Genomic DNA, 21845 nt, shown 5'->3' on the forward strand with positions numbered 1-21845 from the left:
GAGGTAAAACCCGATGACACGCTTATTATAGGCATGGCCAATGTCTCGAAGATGTCAGCCATTGGGTTCAGTCCTTGTGTGATCCTTGGTGTGTGGCAATCCCTCTATCGTAGCCATGTCAGAGTGCCAACACAGTTTTTTTTTTGAAATATTCTCCCACAGCCCGTTACAGCCTTAGGATAGGCGTTCTCTTTGTTGGATCAAACGGGTGTCCGTTCGCCCTAATTAGCTTAGGCGTTGTACGCACATGTGAACCTCTTAGAGATATTTTTTTCTAAAAAAGCGTATGCTAGGAACTTTCTAGATAGAAGAGGAGGTCCTAAAACTTATTTTCCATCACTATCTCAAGACGAAAACTTTTTTCGAGATTTTTTTTTCTGTTTCGCAACACGTTTTTGAGGGTATTTCAAAAGAAATTTTGAAAAACTCTGTATGAGAGAGTTGTAGTATTTTTGGAGTACTATAACTTTGTATTCCTGAGTCATCCGTGATTTTTTCATTTAGACCTTCAAAAAGTAGCCCAAATATGGCTCGTCATCATTTTCGCGCTATCTTTTGTGATTATTCATGGTTTTTGGGTTGTTTTTTTCCTCGATTTTCGAGTTGAATTTTGAGGCTGCTGGTTAGAGGCCAAAATGATCGATTTTGACTTTGGAGACCAAGTCCAAAGTCGAAGAGCTCGATGTCAGCTCTCCGATGAGCCCTAGAGTGCCTTCATCGGACTTCATGAGTTTTATAAATTATAAATTTTATTTTATTATTTATTTTTTGGTCGACGGTTCTCCTCTCGTCGACGGACTTCACGAGTTTTATAAATTTTGATTTTTTTGCGCGTGAACTCTAGTTCCATGCTGTGAAAATTTTAGACGTGAAAAAATGGTTCACGTTGTTGTGATTCTTTTGGGCATGGAAAAATTTTCGCGCCGTGAAACTTTTGGGCGTGAAAATGGTTCAGTCAGCGATTTTTTTTTTAAAGTCTAGTGGTCTAGTGGGAAATACGAATTTTTCTTTTTAGAGGAATATTTTTTAAATGTAAAATGAAATGGATATGGATATTTTTCAAAAAGGTAAGTGGGAATCAAAAAAGTCAACCTTTTAATGACACCCTTTATACCCTTCATAAATGACTCGCAAAATAGATAATTTGAATACTCATGCGCATCTACTCATTGAATGCTCATTAGCCTTAATGAGTTATGTAAAAAAGTGATTAAAAATTAATTTAAGATTAATTCTTTCACTAATCTCTCTTTTACACTAATCAAAGACTCTAATTAATCACTATTCTCTAATTAATTCACACAATTAAGTACATCATTGGATAAAGCAAGAGAATGCTAATCTTTGTGCATCAACAATTGTGTAAATTAATCTAAAATAAGAGATTAATTAGACTCTTAATTATGATCTCCTCTTAAGACAAAATTAAGCAAAGAGAGTCTAATTTTTTCAATTGATGTGATTAAGTATTTTGATGCATTTAGATGCTCTCAAAACACTCAACAAAAATCAATTTCGACTACTCATATGATCAATTTAGACCCCAATTAACACATTTTTTAATTTTTAATCTTTTAAACAAGATTAATCACCCTTAATGATAAAAACCAGTCCATTAAGAGAAATGAGTCAAATTCAAAGATTTTTTGATGGTTTTAAGAAAATTTTTAAAAGATTAAGCTACTCCTAATGCTTTCTCTAACACTCTAATCCAAACAATTTCAACAACAAACACACAATTAAACTAAAATTAATGATCTTAATTCTATGTTTAACACTAAAGAGAGCTAACATTCACTAAAAAATGTATTCTCTTGCATTGTTTGATGCAATGGATGCAAACTAAGCCTAATACAAACTATGTGCTAGTCCTATGAATATGAAAAACCACAAAAGCGACAACAAAAATAATAAATTAATTTAAAAATTAAGCAAAAAACATTCTTTTCAGAGAGCTATTCTACACCAAATCTCACACAAATCGCCATCAAATCCACATCTTTTTCATGGGAAACCATTAATCAAGATAATGGGTAATGGATTATACATAGATTAGAGGCAAAACGATGGAAAAAGCCAAGGGATGGCTCCCCGACAATGGCGCCAACCCTCCTTGAAACACATCCAAAAAAAGATTACTTGGTGAACCGCAATTGTCTCGTGAGGATCTTTCCAATGGCCAAGCTCATAACCCTTGAGGTCTCCAAGCCCTACAACTCCTTGAGAAGTAATTCCACCATGCCTCTCGCGAGCGTTGTCACACCGCCATGTTGCACTACGGGTTCTCGTCCCCCCTCTCATCTCACTTCACTCACACACACTCACTAGCATGCATTAGCAAGAAGATTAGCAAGAGCAAGACTCAATTGCACAATGAGAGAGTATATTGTATTATGAGAGAAATTCACTTATATACATGGCCATAAGTATTCACACTCACTTAAACTGTGGCCGATCGGACACTTTAGGCTCATAAGAGACCTAATGCTATTACAATGAATACTGTGATAATATATCCATGAAGTATATCACTTAGGACTTCATCCTATCTTGCTGCCACACGCTCTTAAAGCGAGAATCGCCATAAATACTCCGTGACACCATTATGGATGCACATCCAAGTTGTAGCTTTGGACACTATTGCTTCATATCTTGAATGTATGACCCTTTGGTGTATCTACTGTGACTTCTTGATGTAAGATAATGGTGGTAGCTCTTGTTAATCCTAGAATTGGATTAACACTGACTTGATCATTACGCAAAGGTTGCCCGCTTAGTCCACTTTTGTTTGCTATTTTCACTCACCCTATGCTTTTTTATCTTGACAACTTGGCCGTTGTGCTAAACGAGAGATTGTTGGTTTGCGATTGCTTAGCAAAGAGTAGTTTGTTGGTCAAGCTTTTGCAGATGACACGTTCATGTTTCTTAGATGACACGTTCATGTTTCTTCGGGCGAAAAATCAAATATTGATAAAAATATGAAAGCCTGGAAGTTATTTGCGCTGTCACTTCAAGGTTGTGTTTTAATATGCACAAATTAACCCTTCTTAGCTACACATAGGTGGATGTTTTTTGACCTTATTGCATCTTGACCAAGAAGTCCTGGCTCATACTCAATGGCATCTCCCTCTCAATGGAACTTTAGCAAATTCATTTAAAGGAGAAGTGTTGGTGACTTCACGGGTTATACAATGGCCACATAAGGAGTCTTCTCGTCTAAAACTCAGCTAGATTGGGTGTAGTGCAGGTTTGGGATGTCGTGTTGCACAATCAGAGTCGCCTTTCTTCTTTTCGACGTTTTCAATATTTGTTTCGAGTGCCTAGAGGGTATGGTGGATTATGTGCATTGATTCATGAGAAAGAAAGTTCTTTTGGTAGCATTCCGGATTTAAATGCCTTGTATCCGAGGAGACTGGATGGTAATGAAACCACAGGATCTCACCGCCCATTCAGTGAATGCGATTTATCATATGTTGGTGAAAGGTAAGAGTTGGGTTTGAATGAAAGCTAACAAAGTTTGGAAACTACATCGCAGTACAAGCTGGTGGATAGATGCATTGATGAGGGGTTGGCATTCCAAGATTCCATATCAAGAAAGGTTTTCATTTGGAGAGTCTTGGTGGGTAGGCTTCCTCTGGGGGACCGGCTTCAACGTCACAAGAAAGCTTCTGATCATTGTGTTTTTTGTACTACAAATCTTGAAACTTGTCAACACTTGTTTTTGTATTGCCCAATTACGAGACAAATTTGGGACTTCATTTCTTGAATATGGCTGGCCATTAAAGGCTCTCGTGTTACTTGACGTCAATGGATCTTTGGTTGCATCTAATGTTTCACTTGAGGAGGATCAGCTGAATTTATATCATATTTTCAGATGGTTAGGTCTTTGGCATATTTGGATGACCAAGAATGCCTTTCTCTTTGACTCTTAGTCTGGGATTCGAGGACATATTTGACAAGTGCACGGGATTTTGATGTGGCAAATGTCTCTAAGGTATTGGCACAAGTCATTACAGAGAATTCAGCCCTTCCATGGATGAGGCTGATTTGCATGACGACTCTATCTGTTTTATAGTGGTTGAGGGCACTTCTTCACTCTAGCATGTTGGCCTTAAGGCCACACTTTCTTACTTGACCTTTATGTAGGCCACTGGCCTTCGTACATTGTTTCTTTAATACAACTCCTCATTATGAAAAAAAAAAGAGATGCTGATAATGGTTCACTTCTATGCCTGCTCCTGACCACCTGCAATCCTTGGGAACAAAATTTACACAATTGTGTGTGCAATCATGTGCATGCATACAAGTACACATTCAAAAGGATGCTTTAAAAGCATATGATATATAAGTGAGAATTGGGTGTACTTCAATATGTTCATGAGTACAAGCTAGGTTATAACTTGAAAATATGCTCCTCAACCAAAACACTTCTTAGCATAATATGCAGAATTATGACACTTGTCTCTACAACATGTTACATTGGCAACAACACTCCTGATCCTTGTAAAGAGTAATAAGAAGGGCTTTTACTTAGCTTGGGCTGACTGTTGGATCACCCAGCAAGAAAGGGCACCTTAGGTACGAATGTGCAACACTCCCTTCCCCCCCTCCCTGGGAAGGGACAGCTGTTAGGGCTTTTGAATTTTCTCAAATCAACACAGACGGTCCAATCGGGCAAGCAAACATTAAAATTTGTCACTGGAGGTCGGTTTGTCATCACTTTGAATCCAACCCATTTTAAGTAGGAGGTCAAAGACACTATCTACTTTACTTGGAGTTGCCTTGAGCAGATGTTGAGCATCTGACCGCTTGACCTGACCACTTTTAAAGCTCTCCAACATCAGAATCTCCTTCATTCTGAGGTAGCTCGCAGGAAAGATTCTGTGATGACAACACAGCCGTTGTTCCTACAATGAATCAGAACAAGGATTGCATTATAAGAGAGAGCACATCCAGTTAGTACATAGCAGAAAACATGTAGTTTTGTAATCAACATGAAAAATACTACTGTAATAATAAGTGACTAAATCAAAGCAGAAGAGTTTAGGTCACTAAATGACAGTCTGGAGCAGCAAACTACATTATGAAATCAAAAACTATAGACACTACTTATCGAATTTGATTGCAATTGTGCACATGTGTGCACACACGTATACACTTTGGATGTGCATGTGTGTGCATGCCTGTGTAACGTGCGTGCGTGCGTGTGTGTGTGTGTGTGTGTGTGTGGGGGGGGTGGGGGAGAGAGAGAGAGAGTTAGTTAACATCACCCAAAGGGTCCATGAGACCAAACAGTCGCACAATATCTTCACGAGAAATACAAAGTCATGATGATGATTGTATTAACATCCAGAAAGGCCGGATATGGCCTATGGGACCAAAAGGCAAGACATCTTGGAATAAGAATAAAAAATTAAAGTGACGTGCATCAAAAAGTGTGTGCAGTTGGCCTAGAGGCCAATACATCTGGTAGTGGAACAAATGTCACACATGAGAGAGAGGGAGAGAGTAGAATCTTACTGTTGAAGATAACAAACTAGTTCCAGGCAGTTCTGTAATATCAAAAGTGTTGGATCTGTTTGAGTCCTTACTACAGCTGCCAGTAGCACCTGATGCTACCCCTTTGACTTTTTGGCTGCTGTCTGCATGGTTGTTTAAAAGGTTAAGTTCACTGCCAGTTTCGTCTTTGGTTGGGTTTTTAGAGGAGCATTGCATACCCTTAACACCTGCAAGTTGGGCTGGAATCTCCTTAGCTTTCCGCAAACCTGCCTCCTCCCGCTTCTTCTTTTCTAATTTATACTGTTCGGCTTCTGCTAGTGTGCGGCATCCCGCTGATTGGCATTCCTAAATCATGCAGTTCCATAATCATCAAGTGATAGCAAGGACATGCTCATTTACCAGCATTGCAAGCATCATCATCCACTTAGATAGGGCTACACATAATCGAACTTCAAAGCTCCATGTGAGGACAGCTGATCAAAGCAGTGTGATGATTAGCAGTGCCTTGGTTTGGTCAAGGATGTTGTAGATCACCAAAAGAACAAACCCACTATTGTGCATACAGTCTACTGTCCTTAGAGGGCCACTCCTTCATGGCTGTAATAGCTTATGGGAACCACTGTTCGAGAAAGTCTAGTATTAGGCAAGGAATTTTTCATATGCTTTATCCATATATTTGACTATAAAGACCAAGCAGGCAGCTTATTGGTCAGGCTAGACTGCTAGGGACTAGGGTTAGTTGATTTTAATTTTCAAAACAAGAACAACTTAAACAGAGCACTTCTGTAGGAGTTTAAAAAAGACGCAAAGCATACTTAGGAGATAAATGTGCTTTCTTACCTGCAAATCTGAGATGTGTTGTCTGATCTTTCGCTCTGCGTTCAACCCTGCGAGTAAAGCCTCATGCTCCTCCGTAGAATGATACCGCAAGAAAACCCTTGCTTGTTGATAAAGCTCCCGCTCTTCTTTAGACCTCTTGTTGTCTAACTCCTGCTGTCGCTTGGCATCAAGTAACCCTCTTTCAAGAATAAATTCTTTGCGGCGTTTTCTTTCATCTAATCTGTATCATACACCCTTTAGGAATGAGTGGCATGCGCTTTTTTGTATCTATTAAAAGAAGCATTGAATAACATGTTTTTATTAGAACAGCCTTCAATTTTGGAAGATGTCTAAAAAGTATAACTCAATAAGAATAATATTTTACTTATTAATGAAATTTATGTTAACAAAAATAATAACGATTGAAATAAAGCTCCATAGGAACATATAAGATTTATATTAATTTAGCAATATAAATATACATTAAAAATTATTTATGAGTTAGCATAGACTGATCAATGATGCAGTTAGTTAGCATTTCATTAGGTTTCTCTTTTATTTGTATCAATAAAGAGACTAATTAATTTAATCAATAGAATACGTAGTATTTTAACTAATTTATGATAGTGTTGTTGTATGCAAATTCCACAAGTGGCAAATACTTCTCCCAAGAAGTTTTCTGACCGGCAACATAGCATTTAAGCAAATCCAACAAAGCTTCACTTTGCCCATCCGTTTCAGGATGATAAGCTGATGAAAAGTTCACCTCAGTACCCATATTGTCAAAAAGATCTCCTCAAAAGAGACTTGTTGACCTGGGATCTATGTCCCTCACAACCGATTTGGGCATTCCATGATGCTTAAACACTTGTGACATAAAAACTCTGACCATGTGCTCAGCTTTTTTAGTCTTTCTAACATGCAAGAAGTGAGCTTGCTTGCTAGACCTTGCTAGACTTGTCCACAATGGTCCATATTGCATCATTGCCATTCTGTGTATGACGCAAATCCATGCTAAAATCCATGGCAATGCTTTCCTATGGCTGGTTTGGAGCTAGCAAATGCCGAAGCAAACCAGAAGCCTTTTTTGCCTGTCAAATTTCACATGATACACGCACGTACATAAGCCTCTTTCTCTTCTCATGCCTGGCCAAAAGAAATACCTCTCAATCATTTGAGTGGTAGGCAATATTCATCTTATGTCTTGCTTAGGGAGGAGCATGACATTCCTCTATGTCTTGCTTAGGGAGGAGCATGACATTCGTCCAAAACAACAAGTGGGGCCTTTTACTCGATCCTAAGCAATGGTATGAGAAAGTTCCAACAAAGGATTTGGATTCACATTATCCAAGAGGAAAAAAGTTGCCCGATGTGGCTCATTCTCCACAAAGCCTTGTGGAATGGTCGAAGGGCAAAAGATCTAGGAATTTATTAAAGGATACGTGCCAGGTGCAATAATCAGATCAACAATTTTTACCACATATTCATTTCATGTCCCACAACAAGGATGGTGGGTGAACAAAATGGCGAAGAGCTTGGTTGCACTAAACCCTTCTCTAAGATTTCACCAACCTATTTCATAATCTCCTCTTGTTGGCAAGCACTCACATGATTTGCCCTATTAGAAGGTGAATTACCTGGCACCAAATCAATACGGTGATCCTCTGGTTGTGGGGGAGGCATTTCACTAGGCAATGCATCTGCAAAGCATCTCTATGTTCACTTAGAAAATTCAGCCTATCACGAGTAAGAGAATCTACATGCAAATTGCTATGTTCCACATCATCACATACAAAAACCAAGTACGAAGAAACACTCTTTTTCATTGCTTTATTGATTTGTACACGAGATACAATAGGGATAGTATCACCCGAAACGCCTGCATCTATAAAATGTTCTATGCCTTCGTACATAGAAAGAGAGTTTGTTTGTCTTGTAGTTCTTGCGAAGCTCAAGGCGAACATGCCACAGTTTGCCAAGAAACACATCACATCCATTGAGAGGCACAATAAGAAAGTTCACATGGTCAAGTTAGCCCTAATGTGAATTTGCAGCTTTTCAATCAAAGGAGTGACCTTCACATCCTTCTCAACAAAGCGCCTCTACTGGTGTGATCCATGTGTTACATGTGTATAGCCCCAGCAAATCCTATTTGATCGCTCGGTTCCTGTCCTCATGTGTAAGCCTAATATATGGGAAATCTGGGTCATACTGAAATGGAGGGAGACGGTCCATTTGTGACCCATGTGCTTGAGTATTGTGTGCCAAGATGAATGCTCTCCTCCAGCCGCTATCCGCTGTGATGACTGTAGTGCAAGTTGGGGGAGTCAACGTGGATCCATCTCCCTCACCCTTTGTATATAATAAGAAACTGTCTGGAACAGAAACTCCAGCAACATAGGAGCTGCACCAAACTCTGCCTGGATGATATGGTGGGGAACAGATGGCTTGTTACGTATCATCCGTGATAGCATCATGACCTGAGGACGCTCTATGCACTGCCAATCTGCAGGGGATAAATCTCGTGCCCAAAAGGGAGCCGCATACATATGTGCCAGAGTGACTAGGGTGTCAAAAAGCCAACCCTTTGTCCTCGGCTCCTAAAAATGCGCCTAGAAACACTCACTCTCCAATAAGGCTAGAGCTACATATCCTGTAGTGAGTCTATCCTCTATTGCCTACCTCATAGAGAAGCGTGGACTAGAGAAGGTAGCTCTGAGATAGACATATGAGTGCACCACCTCAACCCTGCTACCCATGTAAGTGATTTCTGTACGGCCTGCAACTAGGCAGGAGGTGTGGAATACCATAACCTTGGTTTTCCCAAGGTTGATGAGAGCCCCCTCTATGTACAAAGATCCTGTAAAGTATCCATGTGCTTCTGTAGCCCCTCCTCAAAATCTACAATGCATACAATATCATCAGCATAAAAAAGGATAGAAACAAGAATACCTCCTAGAAAAGCTCCTCCACCTCCGAGTCTGAGATCTCATCTATGTAAAGTCCAAAGAGGGTCGAAGATAGTGGGCATCCTTGTTTCACTCCGATGGTACTACAGACCTCAAATAGTCCTCCCGGGCATCTCACCTTGCCAATAACTGACTCATATAAGACAATGATAGCCCAAATCATGTCAAACATGACCCCAAGATGCTGTAAGCGCTGTGGGAGACGGCCCTAACGCATTTTATCAAAAGCTTTGCAGAAGTCCACAAAGCAGTAGTATAGTCGGCAGCCATTTGCCTTGGCCTGCTCGATGATAGCCTGAAGCGTGATATGTGATCCAGCATGGAGAAGGTCCTAAATCCTGCGTGCCCTGGTGGATTGTATCCCTCTCTCTGTGCCAATGTGTTGAGCTCAGACTCAAGTATAGGCCCATAGAACTTTGCCAAGATATGGTCGGGTCTCCAGCCTTATGGATAGGCGCAATAATGTGTGATGACCAGGTGCAGGGAAAGCCCTCAGAGAAGGCCCTATTAAACATATGGGCTAGGAGGGGTGCCAGGGTATCGCTTGCATAAGAGAGGTGCTCAGTCCATGAGCCCCTCGTGATCCTATGATCGGCCGTTTTGAAGCCTACATATAGCCTTCACCACCATGTCTCCTCTGAAGAAGGTGGATGTGGTGGGACGTGCGTGAGGTGGATGTGGGAGGGGGGGAGGGGAGGTTGGTGGGGTATGTGGTATAATGCGTGTGCATATGAGTGCAAGATGTGTGGATCTGTGATGGGAGTGGGTAAGCGGCATTCCTAGATCCTACGCCAAGCCTCATTAGAATTCCTATTCAGAAAGAGTTGTGGTATAAGTCCTCTGAGAGGGCCCTATTAAACAAGTGGGCTAGGAGGGTGCCAAGGCTCTATTCACATGATGGAACCCTTGCTCGGACATTGGATAGGTAGAACAAGGCTTGGGGACAAGGACCACAAGGTGTTGTGCACACGGAAAAGCACTATTTTGGTCAAAAAGCAGAGAAAGTAAAAAGTCAAACTAAGTTGACCACGAGCCAGGAGCATCACTGGCAACAAGAGGGGATTGAGCAAGACCAAAAAGCAAAAAGCTTCTTTTTCAAAAAGTAGCTCTAGGACCAAAAAGCAAGGCCTTGAAGTTGGAACAGCAAAGCACTAGTGACGAAGTGCTTGGTAAAAGATTGGCTTTACTTGAAAAGAATTTTATTGTAAAAGAGTAAAAAGAGGAAAGCAAAGTGAAAAAGGTAAAGCAAAAGCATGGATAGTTTTTGGCCAAAAACAGGACCCTTCCTAAAGGTATAAAAGAAGCATGAACCTCTCTTGAGCATCATGATCAAAGCGTGGAGCTCATCATAAACAAAGCGCGAGTCTTCATAGCCACCAACTTGACTGTACTGCGCCATATCACGACTGCCTGCACCGTACGGACATACTGCTGTTGTCGTTGCCCACTGCCATATGATTGGCTGCCTGCGCCTAGCCGCCGTACGCCTGTTGCCGACTGGACTATTGCTGATTTGACAGCGCCGCTGCTATACTGCTGACAGCGCCGCTGCCGTACTGTTGGACTGTGCCGCCTGGTTGCGCCACCTGAACCGCTGCCACTGCCGCCTATCTGTGCCAACCGCCGTCGCCACACCTGCTGTTGTGTGCTGACTGAAGGAGCTGTTGCCACCAGCGATGCCTGCCTGGCCTCCTCCTGTGTGCCACCACCGCCACCGTACTGCCGTGTGCCACTTGTTCAGTACTGCCGCCTGCTGAACTGAATTGCTGCCACCTGTTGCGACTGATCTTTACCGTACAATTGCCATTCTGCCACGTGCAACTGCTCCGGTTCATAATCCCTTGTGTGGCTTCTTTTGAATTGTTTTCTACTCCGGTTTGGGCAACAAGCTTACAACTAAACATCATAAGCTTTGTCATCTACAAGTATCTCCTACGTACCTTGTTTTACAACATTTGGATTTGGATTTGGTACTAGCCCGGTGAGAGATTCTTGTGGGTCATCCCCGTGGTGTGCTCGGTATCAAGATGTCGTGCCTTGACATCGACTTCAACTTGGGTTTCTACATCAGCATATTTATTTGCTTTTGTATTCATTGACGTATTGATCTTGGCTTGCGAGCCCCCAGATTGTTCCTATAAATAAAGTCTTGAAAGGGGGCGGGGCCTGTTCCCCGCTCAGTGTGTGTCCTGTGCAAAGTTCCCTAAACCCTTCTCTCTCTCCCTCTCTCTATATTTCTATCTCTTGGATACGTGGAGGAATCTGTCACAGCACGCCCAGCTGAGCTTACAAGAGGCAAGGTAGCTGTGGTCGGCACCAAGCGAACATGGTGGGATGGTAAAGTCAAGCATCAGAGAGGCGTTCTAGCGATCCCATAAGAAAATCGACCGTGTTGGTGCCCCCCTTGTACGGAAAACTAGTAAGCCCTCCTCGTGTAGGCCACCGTGCCATCCCATTATAGATAGCAAGGCTGTGCCATGAGCCAAGATCTAGGAGGCATCTCCCATAAAAACTGATGGCTCCATGGTCCTGTGAGATCCGTTGTAGCCCTATGCCATCTTGGTCTATCACCTCCAACATGATAGGGTCCTCAAAATCATACATCTGTATCTACTCACTCTTGGTCCTAGCATTGAACTTCCTAAGTAAGAGGACCTTGCCTAGTCCCAAGAAGCTAGTGATATCCTCAGAGAGAACTGTGTATGAGACTCCCTCCGCTCCTATGGGGCATATCATGTGAAGAATCCAAGACGAAATAGCATATTGCCACATAGATGCATCTCGAGGTTGTAATCTGTAACCAAACCCACATGTAGTGGGCCTTCTCATCCCTCCTGACTATGCTAACCATGGGTTGTAAGTATGTTCTAAATAAAACCGCTACTCCTCTTGATCCCCTCACCCCTCCTATTGTTCGGGTCCCCCCCCCCCCCCCCCCCCCCCCCCCCCCCAAGTAAGCTTACTATTGAAAACGTGGTGCCAGCCATGTTGTCATGTCAAGGTTATGTTATCCATGTATGGGGAGTGTATGTACCTTAGGAGAATGATGGAGCAAAGGTTAGGAAGATGTGTGAAATGTAAAAGGTGAAGAAGAGTCTAGAACTTGGTCAAAAAGGGAGAATCTTGATGATGTAAGGGATGATGTAAGAGTGCAAGTGGAGGATAGCTAGCAAGTGGCTACAAATGGTTGTATGCAAGCTCATTTCATCAATGCAAGTTGTGAGTTCTTGATTAGTACTGATTTACACCTTAATGATTAGAATTAATCTTGTCGGTAGCAATCCCTTTCTTCATCTGCTACCCACCATAGCTCTTGTTTGCAAAGCTCACATATCTCTTGATCAAATCATGCAAATTTCAACTTGGTATCACAACCAAGATCATCATTTCATCCTTAGCATTCAGCAGTAGTACCAATTAGTGGTTTCATTATGCATAATTAAGCTCTTAATCATTTATAGGCAACCTTATCCTTGCAAAAAACTATGGCCAGCCTTGAATCACTTGACATTCCCCATTCTCCCAACCATTTGGCCCAAGCTCTTTGGGGCACCTAGGGCACTCCAAGCACATCTTTGGATAGATGAATTAGGCAGAATCAACGCCAACAAGGAGAAATCAACGTTTTGAGACATGCTCTACAACCCTATGAAGCCAGATTTGAGAAAGAATGAGTCTATGGACTGTGAGCCTTCTTTTCATGAGCTTTCATTCAAGTTTTACTAATCCTGGATTAAAAGGGTTAATGATTGTCATTAGTGAGCTAAACTCTCTATCATTTGTTGCTATTTCACCTCCTTAAATCACTTGCCTCAATTGTGAGTGCGTCAATCTAAATTGCTGACCCAAAAGCTACCTACATTTTTTCTTGAGGATAGTGAGTAATTAGCAATCTTAATCATGCTTAGCACTCCAGTGAGCCAAACCTTCTCTTCAGTCTTTGTAAGCAAGTAGACCCTGCCAAGGAACACCTATAAGACTCTCCTATTAGCCATGACAAGTCAAACTTTAGTGGAAAGATTTTGTGGGGAAGGGTTCCACACATGGCAAACAAAGACCATGTACATGTTGATGCAAAAGGAGTCGATGAACCAATGGAAGGGAGTGATGTTGAAGTCAAAGCATGGACAAATAAGAATAGAAAAGCCATAGAACTGAATTTTTAGATTTATTTCTAAATTTTTAGCCCTAGCCCCAAACACTTTCTCTAGCTCATCCCAAGCTTCTTTGGCATGCTCTTTGTTACTAATGTGTTGAATGATATTATCCCCAAGGCTTAACCCAATGATGCAATAGTGGTCTTAATCAAAAGTATACCTCAAGAGTTTTCTTCGGTGGTAACAACTCTTACTAATCTTCCAAATCTTACTCTTGAAGGTATTGAATCCTCTTTGTTTGAAGAGGATAAGAAGCTAAAAGGTGCACAACAAAGCTCAACAAACAGCAAGGAGACTACTTTCTTTATTAACAAGTCCAATGTCAAATGTAACCATTGTGGAAGGATGGGACATATAATGACCCAATGTCATCATCGGAACAAGCCCAAGCTTGTATGTGATGCATGTGGCAACGTAGGCCACCTTGAGAAGAATTGTTGGTCAAAGGAGAAGCAACAATCAATTGTATTGGTGGAAGCAACTCTTCATGATGCTCCAAAAGAACATCTTTTCTAAACGTGATGTCTATGATTATGTTCTATGTTCATGTTATGTCTCATGTCATGTTGATGTAATCATCTCTAGCCACCGATGATGTAGGCTAAGTGATGTATATGTGTCTCCATGAAGGAGAGGTAAAGATGCCGTCTGATGTTATATTATGTATGTTACATCCTTATCTTGGGATGAGAACCAAGGGGGGGTGTTAAAAATGTGGTGCCAACCATGTTGTCATGTCAAGGTTATGTTATTCATGTATGGGGAGTGTATGTACCTTAGGAGAATGATGGAGCAAATCTTAGGAAGATGTGTGAAATGTAAACGGTAAAGAAGAGTCCAGAACTTGGTTGAAAGGGAGAATCTTGATGATGTAAGGGATGACGTAAGAGGGCAAGTGGAGGATAGCTAGCAAGTGACTAAAAATGGTTGTTTGCAAGCTCATTTCATCAATGCAAGTCATGAGTTCTTGATTAGTACTAATTTACACCTTAATCACATTGATTAGCATTAATCTTGTCATGAGTTCTTGATTAGTACTAATTTACACCTTAATCACAATGATTAGCATTAATCTTGTCTCTAGCAATGCCTTTCATCTTCTACCCACCATAGCTCTTGTTTGCAATGCTCACATATCTCTTGATTAAATCATGCAAATTTCAACTCTGACTCGTAGTGGTATCCAGATACATGTGATAGTAACCTCTCATGGCTTTGGTGTGTCTCTCGGTAGAAGATAATGTCCCATCCCGTGAAAGTCTCCCTGAATCCCCCAATGTCTAACCACAAAGTCCCATTGCAGTTCCAGGCTACCATCCTCAGATGTGTGGTCCCATAGACCCTGTGTCCCTATTTGGGATGTCTGTCTGTGATAATGACCTTGCCATCTCTATAAACTACCCACTTTCCTGCCTTACGGACTTCAAGCACCTGCGGCACGCTCATTTTTCTATGCTCCACCTGTGTGGGAGTGACGTCATCACCAAGATAAATTTTCTCACCTTTGAGGGCTGCTCGATGATTCAAGAATGCTTGCCGGTTGGTGATGTCTTTGAATTTGAGTAGTGGGCGGGCATGTGTGGTGTCCTTACTTGCTCTCCATGCATCCATATATGGTGTGCGTTCTATGCCCATTTTCCGACATAGTATGGTGGTGTCTGCCTTGGCAGACTCCCTTCTTGCGGCCCAACCACGCACATGTAATGCCTGAATCTCCCTTTTTTTATTCTCCTCTATCATGTAATGAATAATAGTGGCCGCATGTGGTGTCCTTTGTCTCTTGGTGACCTCTATCCACTCCTCAACTTCTTTCTTCACTATTGCAGCCCACCCTCATTCGATCTCCCTTATGGTCTCCACAATGTCCTCTTGAAGCTTCACCTTGAGGTCTGCAACTTCAGAGAGGATGGAGGGACTGATTTCTCCTTCTTCCTTCTTTAGTCCTATATTTCTCCATTTAGTTTGGCAATCTCTTTCGTCATTCCATCTATTTGTCTAGCATGTTGTTCTGTCATCTTGGCCATCTCCTCTCATATTTCTACCATCTCCCTTTCACGGTGATCTTCCTGGTCTTAAGCAGCCATAGACAATCTTTGGTAAGCACACTGCGTCCATTTAGTTCTATAATTGCATTGACCTGGGGATCAATCTTGTCGAGCACTTTCCCCTTGCAATCCATCCCACCTGCTCGATCTGGTCATTTTTGGCTTGGGCTACTTCTTGCCTTTCTCAAGTTAGGCTCAAGAAGGTGGGTGAAGACAGGAGCCGGCCCAATGCGCGATGAAGTAAGGGTGGGAGTGGCTTCTGGTTGATAGTTCAGCCAGTAGTCCCAGGGTTGGCACACAGTACAGCAGGGGGCGACGGCAAAGGGCGGAAACGAGATGCAGAGGGTTTAAGGTCGCGGCACAGCCACCACAAGGCCCAGCGGGATGCACACAGTGCGGGCGGAAGCGGAAAGAGGAACTGTGCAGCTAGGGTGGTGCGGACAGGGTAGGGCGCCAGTGCGTGAGCAGAGGGTGCGGCTCAAGAGAAAGAAAGAAAGAAGAAAGAAAACTATATTAACGTCCTTTAGAGGCCACATCTGACCTATAGGACTAATCAAATACATCCATGTGATTACATTCCACTTCGGGGGCAACAAAATGAAAATAGAGATAAAACTAGAAATAGTTCAAATTCCCTACATGACCGTAGGAGAATCCTAGATAACATGAAGGATTTCTCTAGCAGCTACTCTTCATTACTTTGGTTGTCCTGAAATGTGCAATAACAGCTCTACCTCTACGGTAGACTGCCCATTTTCCTTGTTTCCTTGCTTCGTATACTTTAATGAGTTCTTGTTTCCTGTTTTTTAGTTGTGTGGCTGTGAGTTCATCCGCCATCCACACCTTCGTTCCCTTAAGTGACCTTGTTTGCTTCATGACTTTAATTTTGTCTTTCATATCTGCGTACCTCAAAACCACATGTTTTCCTTTGATTGCCACTAAGGGATCTCCAATGTCGATGAAAGGGATAGCTCTGCACAGCTTTCTTTGTAGAATCTCGCATTCCGGGACATAAGTATCATTCGCAATCTCCTCGTCCTCCAATACCTCCACCTGTTCCCAACCCTCTGACAAACCACCCACCCTAATTTCTTTTGCAATCCATTGCTGCTCGTTCTCTTCATTAATCTGTGATATTACTTCTTTAATGAGAATTTCTTTAGGCTGTGGATCAAGTAAATTAAGAAAGAAAGAAAGAAAGATAGATTAAGCGCCTACTAAAGACCCAATGGGCCTATGAGATCAAAGTGATACAATCATGTCCATGGCATATCTCATCATGAAATGGAAAATAAAATAGCAACAAAACATAGCTATCTCACTAGGGTGATACAAAACTATCCATGGAATCTCATCATGGAATACCAGGAACATGGAACATGAGAGAGAGAGAGAGAGATTAACGTCTACAAAAGACCCAAAGCATCTATGGGACCAAAAAAGTAGCACGATATCTCCATGAGAAATGCTGAGTCATTGAAGAAAAACTGAAAAAGAAACTTTTATCTGACTACCTATTTTGTGAAGGCCAAAATGACTTATGAGACCAATGACATAACATGAAGACCATGAGGGTCAAGAGCCAATTTGTGATTCAGTAAAAGAAAACACCAAAGAAAGAAAGAAAATCCTACTGATCAACTAGTAGAGCTACAATGCCAAGCATCTGATACATTCACCTCAAATAAAAACAACCTGGTTTTATTTTGGGGTTTGATTTGTGTTTTGGTGGAAATCCCCAAATAAGGGACCCTTGCAATAAACTTGCTTGTGTTGCATTCCTGAATACTTCTCCTTGAGTTGCATTGGGGTCAATTCAATTCCTGTGCCTTTTTTTTTATATAGTGAAGATGTATTATTTATATTAATAATATGAAAAGAGTACATATAAACTGTGGGTTAGTCTTCTCAAACAATCAAGAGAAGAACTACCCACAGAAACTGCTCAATCCAATATCCTCTTAGTGAGTAGTTTCATTGTATCTGACTCCCATCTGTTTACACTCACCAGACTAGCAATGTTAGGTTTCACTAAACATAAACCCAATGGGACCATGTACATTGCAGCCCAAAAATGTCCCCCCCGCCCCCCCTCCATTTAGAGAGCTGTGTTCAAAAGGATCTTAATGCCGGGCAATCCCAAAAGGCATGCTTGAAATCCTCAATGGCTGCTTTGCATCTTGGTGCTTTGCATCTTGGGCATATCCCTGAGGCCATCTTTCTGATCATCAGCTTACAGCCTAACGGAAGAGCCCCAACCATGATTCTCCACAAAAAAGTCTGAGCATGTGTTGGCAGTTTGGATCCCCAAATTGTTCTGCATTTGTACGACCAAGCTACTTTCCATATTTTATTGCAATGTTTAAAATCTCTCTTCTCTTGCATTAACATCTGATAAAACTTGGCAGTTGATTCCCGACCAAGGGGAAGTCCATCTGTCCACCCCCAATCTTTAATCCACTCCGTGAGCTGAGAAGTATTGATAGTTAGTGTCTTGAGCTTACCAATAATTACCTGCAGATGATTCTTATCAAATCTTGAGAGACCATACATGACAGATAGCTGTTCATCATCTCTCCACCCCAGAAGAGGACCATCCCAGAAATCCTCAACCACCAAACAATATACATGCATAGTGAATTTCCCGTGATTTTGGGAGATCCTTGCCATTGAATGAGGGGAATGAACCTCTTCCATTTCTTAATCAGAAATTCAGCAAAGGGCATATTTTTAAGGACAAGTGGAGCATGGGAAAAAATCTTATCAATCCAAGAGAGTCCCCTCCATTTGCCTTGCCAACTCACAGTCATATACAGAGAAAGCTCTTTAAGCATCCTAGTCCAAGGTTGACTCTGCTGTAGAAAGGAAGTCAACATTTTTGGCATTCTCGCCATTGCATGTGTTTCCATGTCTAGGATGCCAATTCCCCCATCCTTCTTGGGTTTACACACTTTCTGCCATGCAGGAAGGAACATGGTCTCTTGCCCTGCTTATTCTTCCATAGAAAAGCTTTAGCATAGCTTAGAGCTCTCTTCTAGAGGCAAGCTGTAAAATCTATACAAGGAGTAAAGAAGTGAAAGCATGCCAACAACACCATGTTTACTATTACTACCGTTGAATGAAAGGGAAGATATACATTATCCCAAGCTCTAAATTTGGCTATGAATTTGTCCATAAGCCAGTCCGCTATGTCTTTACCTGAGACATCCACTCCCATGGGGCATCCCAAATGTCTAAAGATCTGGCCTTTGTTCACAACTTGGCAACCCCATCTGGTTACATCAAAGGATTCATTCTCGGTTAAACTAATTAACCTTGACTTGTGAATGTTACATTTGGAGCCACATGCATCTGCAAAGACTTATACAATTGCCAAAGCCTTTCTAACATTTTCATTGGATGCATCCAAGAAGAGAAGTGAGTCATCAACAAAACATTGAATCACCATCTGCAGTTCATCATTCACTTGTAGACCTTTTATTTGATTTTCAGCAGCTGCCAACTCAAGAGCTAGAATCAAAGAATGAGAAATTACAGCAAATAACAATGGAGCAAGTGGGCAGCCCTGTCTAACCGATCTTTTAAGGTTGAATGAGCCAACCACAAAGCCATTGAGTATAAGACTTGACTTAGCACCAAAGCTGAGCACATAAATAATGTTTGAGATTAAGGGTCCAAAACCCAACTTGGCAAGCACTCTGCTAAGAAATGACCAATGGACTCTGTCATAGGCTTTCTCTAGGTCCAGTTGCAGCATGATGCATTTTTGCTTCTTCTTCTCTGCCAGCTCTTTCCCTAATAGGGCTGCATATATGTTGTCCATTATGGATCTCCCCTTAATAAAGCCATGTTGTCTGGGGGAAATCACCTTTTGCAATAAAGGAGTCATTCTCATTGCCACAACTTTAGCTATGATTTTATACAAGACTGTAAGCATGGTGATTGGCCTCCAATGTGAAAAACATTCGCAGGCCACCTGATTAGGAATCAGTTTGATTAGCCCTTCCTTCACACTTTTCTCCAATTGTTGATGCTTGAAGGCCTTATTCACTATGTAGGTGACTGGAACCTTGAGATATGACCAAAACTCAAGGAAAAACTCCATAGTAAGGCCATCCCAGCCAAGGGACTTTCAAAGCATCCAAGCATTCATCTTCCTGGATATTCCTCTCAATCCATTTGACTTGGTCCATCTCCATTGCCTGAGGGATAATGTCCAGAAGCCAATTTTCAGCAAAGAATCTTTCCGTGGACTCATCCTCCTTCAGGCTTAGAGTATCCCCAAGGAATGTGGTCCAGGCAGCAGCCAATTCCTTCGGGTCTCAGATCATTTTATCATTGCTATCCCTGGCCTTGGATATGTATTCTCTATCCCTCTTCTCTTTGAGAGCTTTGAAGAAGAATTTCGAGGGGGTTTGAGCTTGACCAAAGTACAGCTTTCTTGACAATAATCTCCCTTTTTGAGCTCTCCTGTTTTCTAATCTCCTCCCACATTTTTTTACATTTGATAAAATCTCTCAACTCTGCTTGTGAGTGACAGGGGTCTGGACTGTCTAGTCAAAATCAAAGCATCCCATTCCTCCTGCAGTGGCTCTTGTTCTTTTCTCCTCATTGCTGCCATTTCCTTTCCCACTTTTCTGATTAAGCATTGCATCTCTCCCACAAATTTATCCCATGCCTAGGCATCATGATAAGCCCTTAATTTCAACCTTGTAATTGCAGCTCTAGTTCCATCCACAAAGGCATCTTCCCTGATGAGAGAATTATTAACAATGAGTTTCCTCTTATGAAAAGGCAATCTATCCTCAGCCCAACAATTATTGCTCTCCCAAACCCACCTCAGGGGAAAGTGATCAGAAGAGGTGGTTGCGTGGTCAACCCATGCCTTAAAGGTGTGAGGGATCCATTCTGCATCCTTGTTGAAATAAACTCAGTCAATCCTGGAAGAGCTAGATATATACTGCAAGCTGAAATATGTATGTCCCGATGAAGAACTCCAGTCCCCAAGGTCCCAAGCATCCACCAGCCTCTTTTGCATAATAAGCTCTTCCCATTTGGTTTTCTCTGAACCCATAACTACATTGTTGGAACCTAACCGATCCCTCTGTTTGACCACCATGTTAAAGTCCCCAGCCATGATCCATGCTTTCTGATTGTCAAGACCACGAATCCATTCCCACATCTCCTTTCTTTCTTTAGATGAGTGTGCTCCGTACACATTAATTAGCCAGAATTGTTCTTCTCCCTTGGACACTTCAAAACCAAGATTCTGCCCGAGGGATGGTTAGCTATCATTGTGGGCTTCCATGAGTTATGTACTATTGTCATCACCCCACTATAACCATGCTCCAACCCCCTGTAAAAAATCTTCATTCTCTTGAATCTCTGCTTCCTCTTAGCTTTCTTACCATAGAGTTTATGGCATATGCTCCTGCAACATACAAGCATCCAGCCCCCATTCATTTGTGTGATCCCAAAATGCATCCCGCTTATGTCTAGCATTCAATCCTTTAACATTCTAAGAGCATCCTGATAGTCCCATGCACTTTATTGTGGTTGAGAGTCCAATACTCTCTCATCTCCGTCTTCAGAATCTCTCAGGACCTCCGTGCTATGAAGTACCTTTCCTGACATCTGTACATCACGTTTTAAGGGCATGTCCTGCATATCAACCTCCTCCTGACCAAGGATTTCAAATGCATTCCTCACATAGATAGGGGGGGCTGAAACGGTTCTGTTTTTTTTAATTCCCCTGTTGAAGATCTCGTGCCATCTATCTTCTTGACTCTCCTGGACCATTTTCTCTAAGTGGGGCTGAGAAGTATCCAACATCTTTGCTTTGCCTTTCTGTTCTCCTATCTTGCCAATATCCCTACTCGATGATGGAACCTCAGAATTAAGCAAAGAGGTCTTTTTTCTCTAGTAGTACACCTGCACTAAGGCCGGAGATTGTGTTGTCTTATGTTGTTCAGAATTTTTCCTTCCCTTGTTCAAACTTCATTTGTCCTTGCTCTGGAGTTAAGTGCTTACTTTGCCCAGCCTGTAATTGTTCTTTTGCTTTCATGCAGTCCCTGGCAAAATGACCAAATTTCCCACAATAGAAACAAGCCCTTGCAAATGAACCAAAATGTAAGCTAATTTTTAGCTTACCATATCGACCCAGGTTTATATTCATTTTTGAGGGGGTGGGAACCTCTGTATCCCAAGTAATGCAAACCTTGTTTGAGCCCTTTCCAAGGGATGGATTAGAGGGAACAAACAGGGGTCTTTCAAGTGCCTTCTCAAAATCTCCAATAGAGGGCCATAGCCAAGGTGGTAGGTCCACAAATTCCACCCAGACCGGACATGCATTGATG

At 41.9% G+C, this 21845-nt stretch overlaps 1 protein-coding gene across 5 annotated transcripts in view; it reads right to left on the bottom strand.

Moving 5' to 3' along the window:
• Positions 1–4252: 4252 nt before the first annotated feature.
• Positions 4253–21845, bottom strand: part of LOC147629844 (transcriptional adapter ADA2-like) — a 75730-nt gene continuing 58137 nt past the window's right edge. Inside the window, exons 11-14 of one of the 5 annotated variants that reach the window (XM_086811375.1) lie at positions 6340–6559; positions 5718–5844; positions 5521–5642; positions 4253–4907 (exon numbers count right to left, since the gene is read on the bottom strand). In XM_086811375.1, the coding sequence (XP_086667501.1) occupies positions 4686–4907; positions 5521–5642; positions 5718–5844; positions 6340–6559 (691 nt within the window). In that variant the 3' untranslated portion in view covers positions 4253–4685. Of the gene's footprint in view, positions 4908–5520; positions 5643–5717; positions 5845–5976; positions 6119–6339; positions 6560–21845 lie in introns of those variants that run through there. The other 4 variants (XM_086811376.1, XM_086811377.1, XM_086811378.1 and 1 more) reach the window with 4 other exon arrangements.

Source organism: Cibotium barometz, chromosome 17 (genome assembly GCF_041138505.1).
Source record: "Cibotium barometz isolate CiBa-2024 chromosome 17, ASM4113850v1, whole genome shotgun sequence".
NCBI classification, from domain to species: domain Eukaryota; kingdom Viridiplantae; phylum Streptophyta; class Polypodiopsida; order Cyatheales; family Cibotiaceae; genus Cibotium; species Cibotium barometz.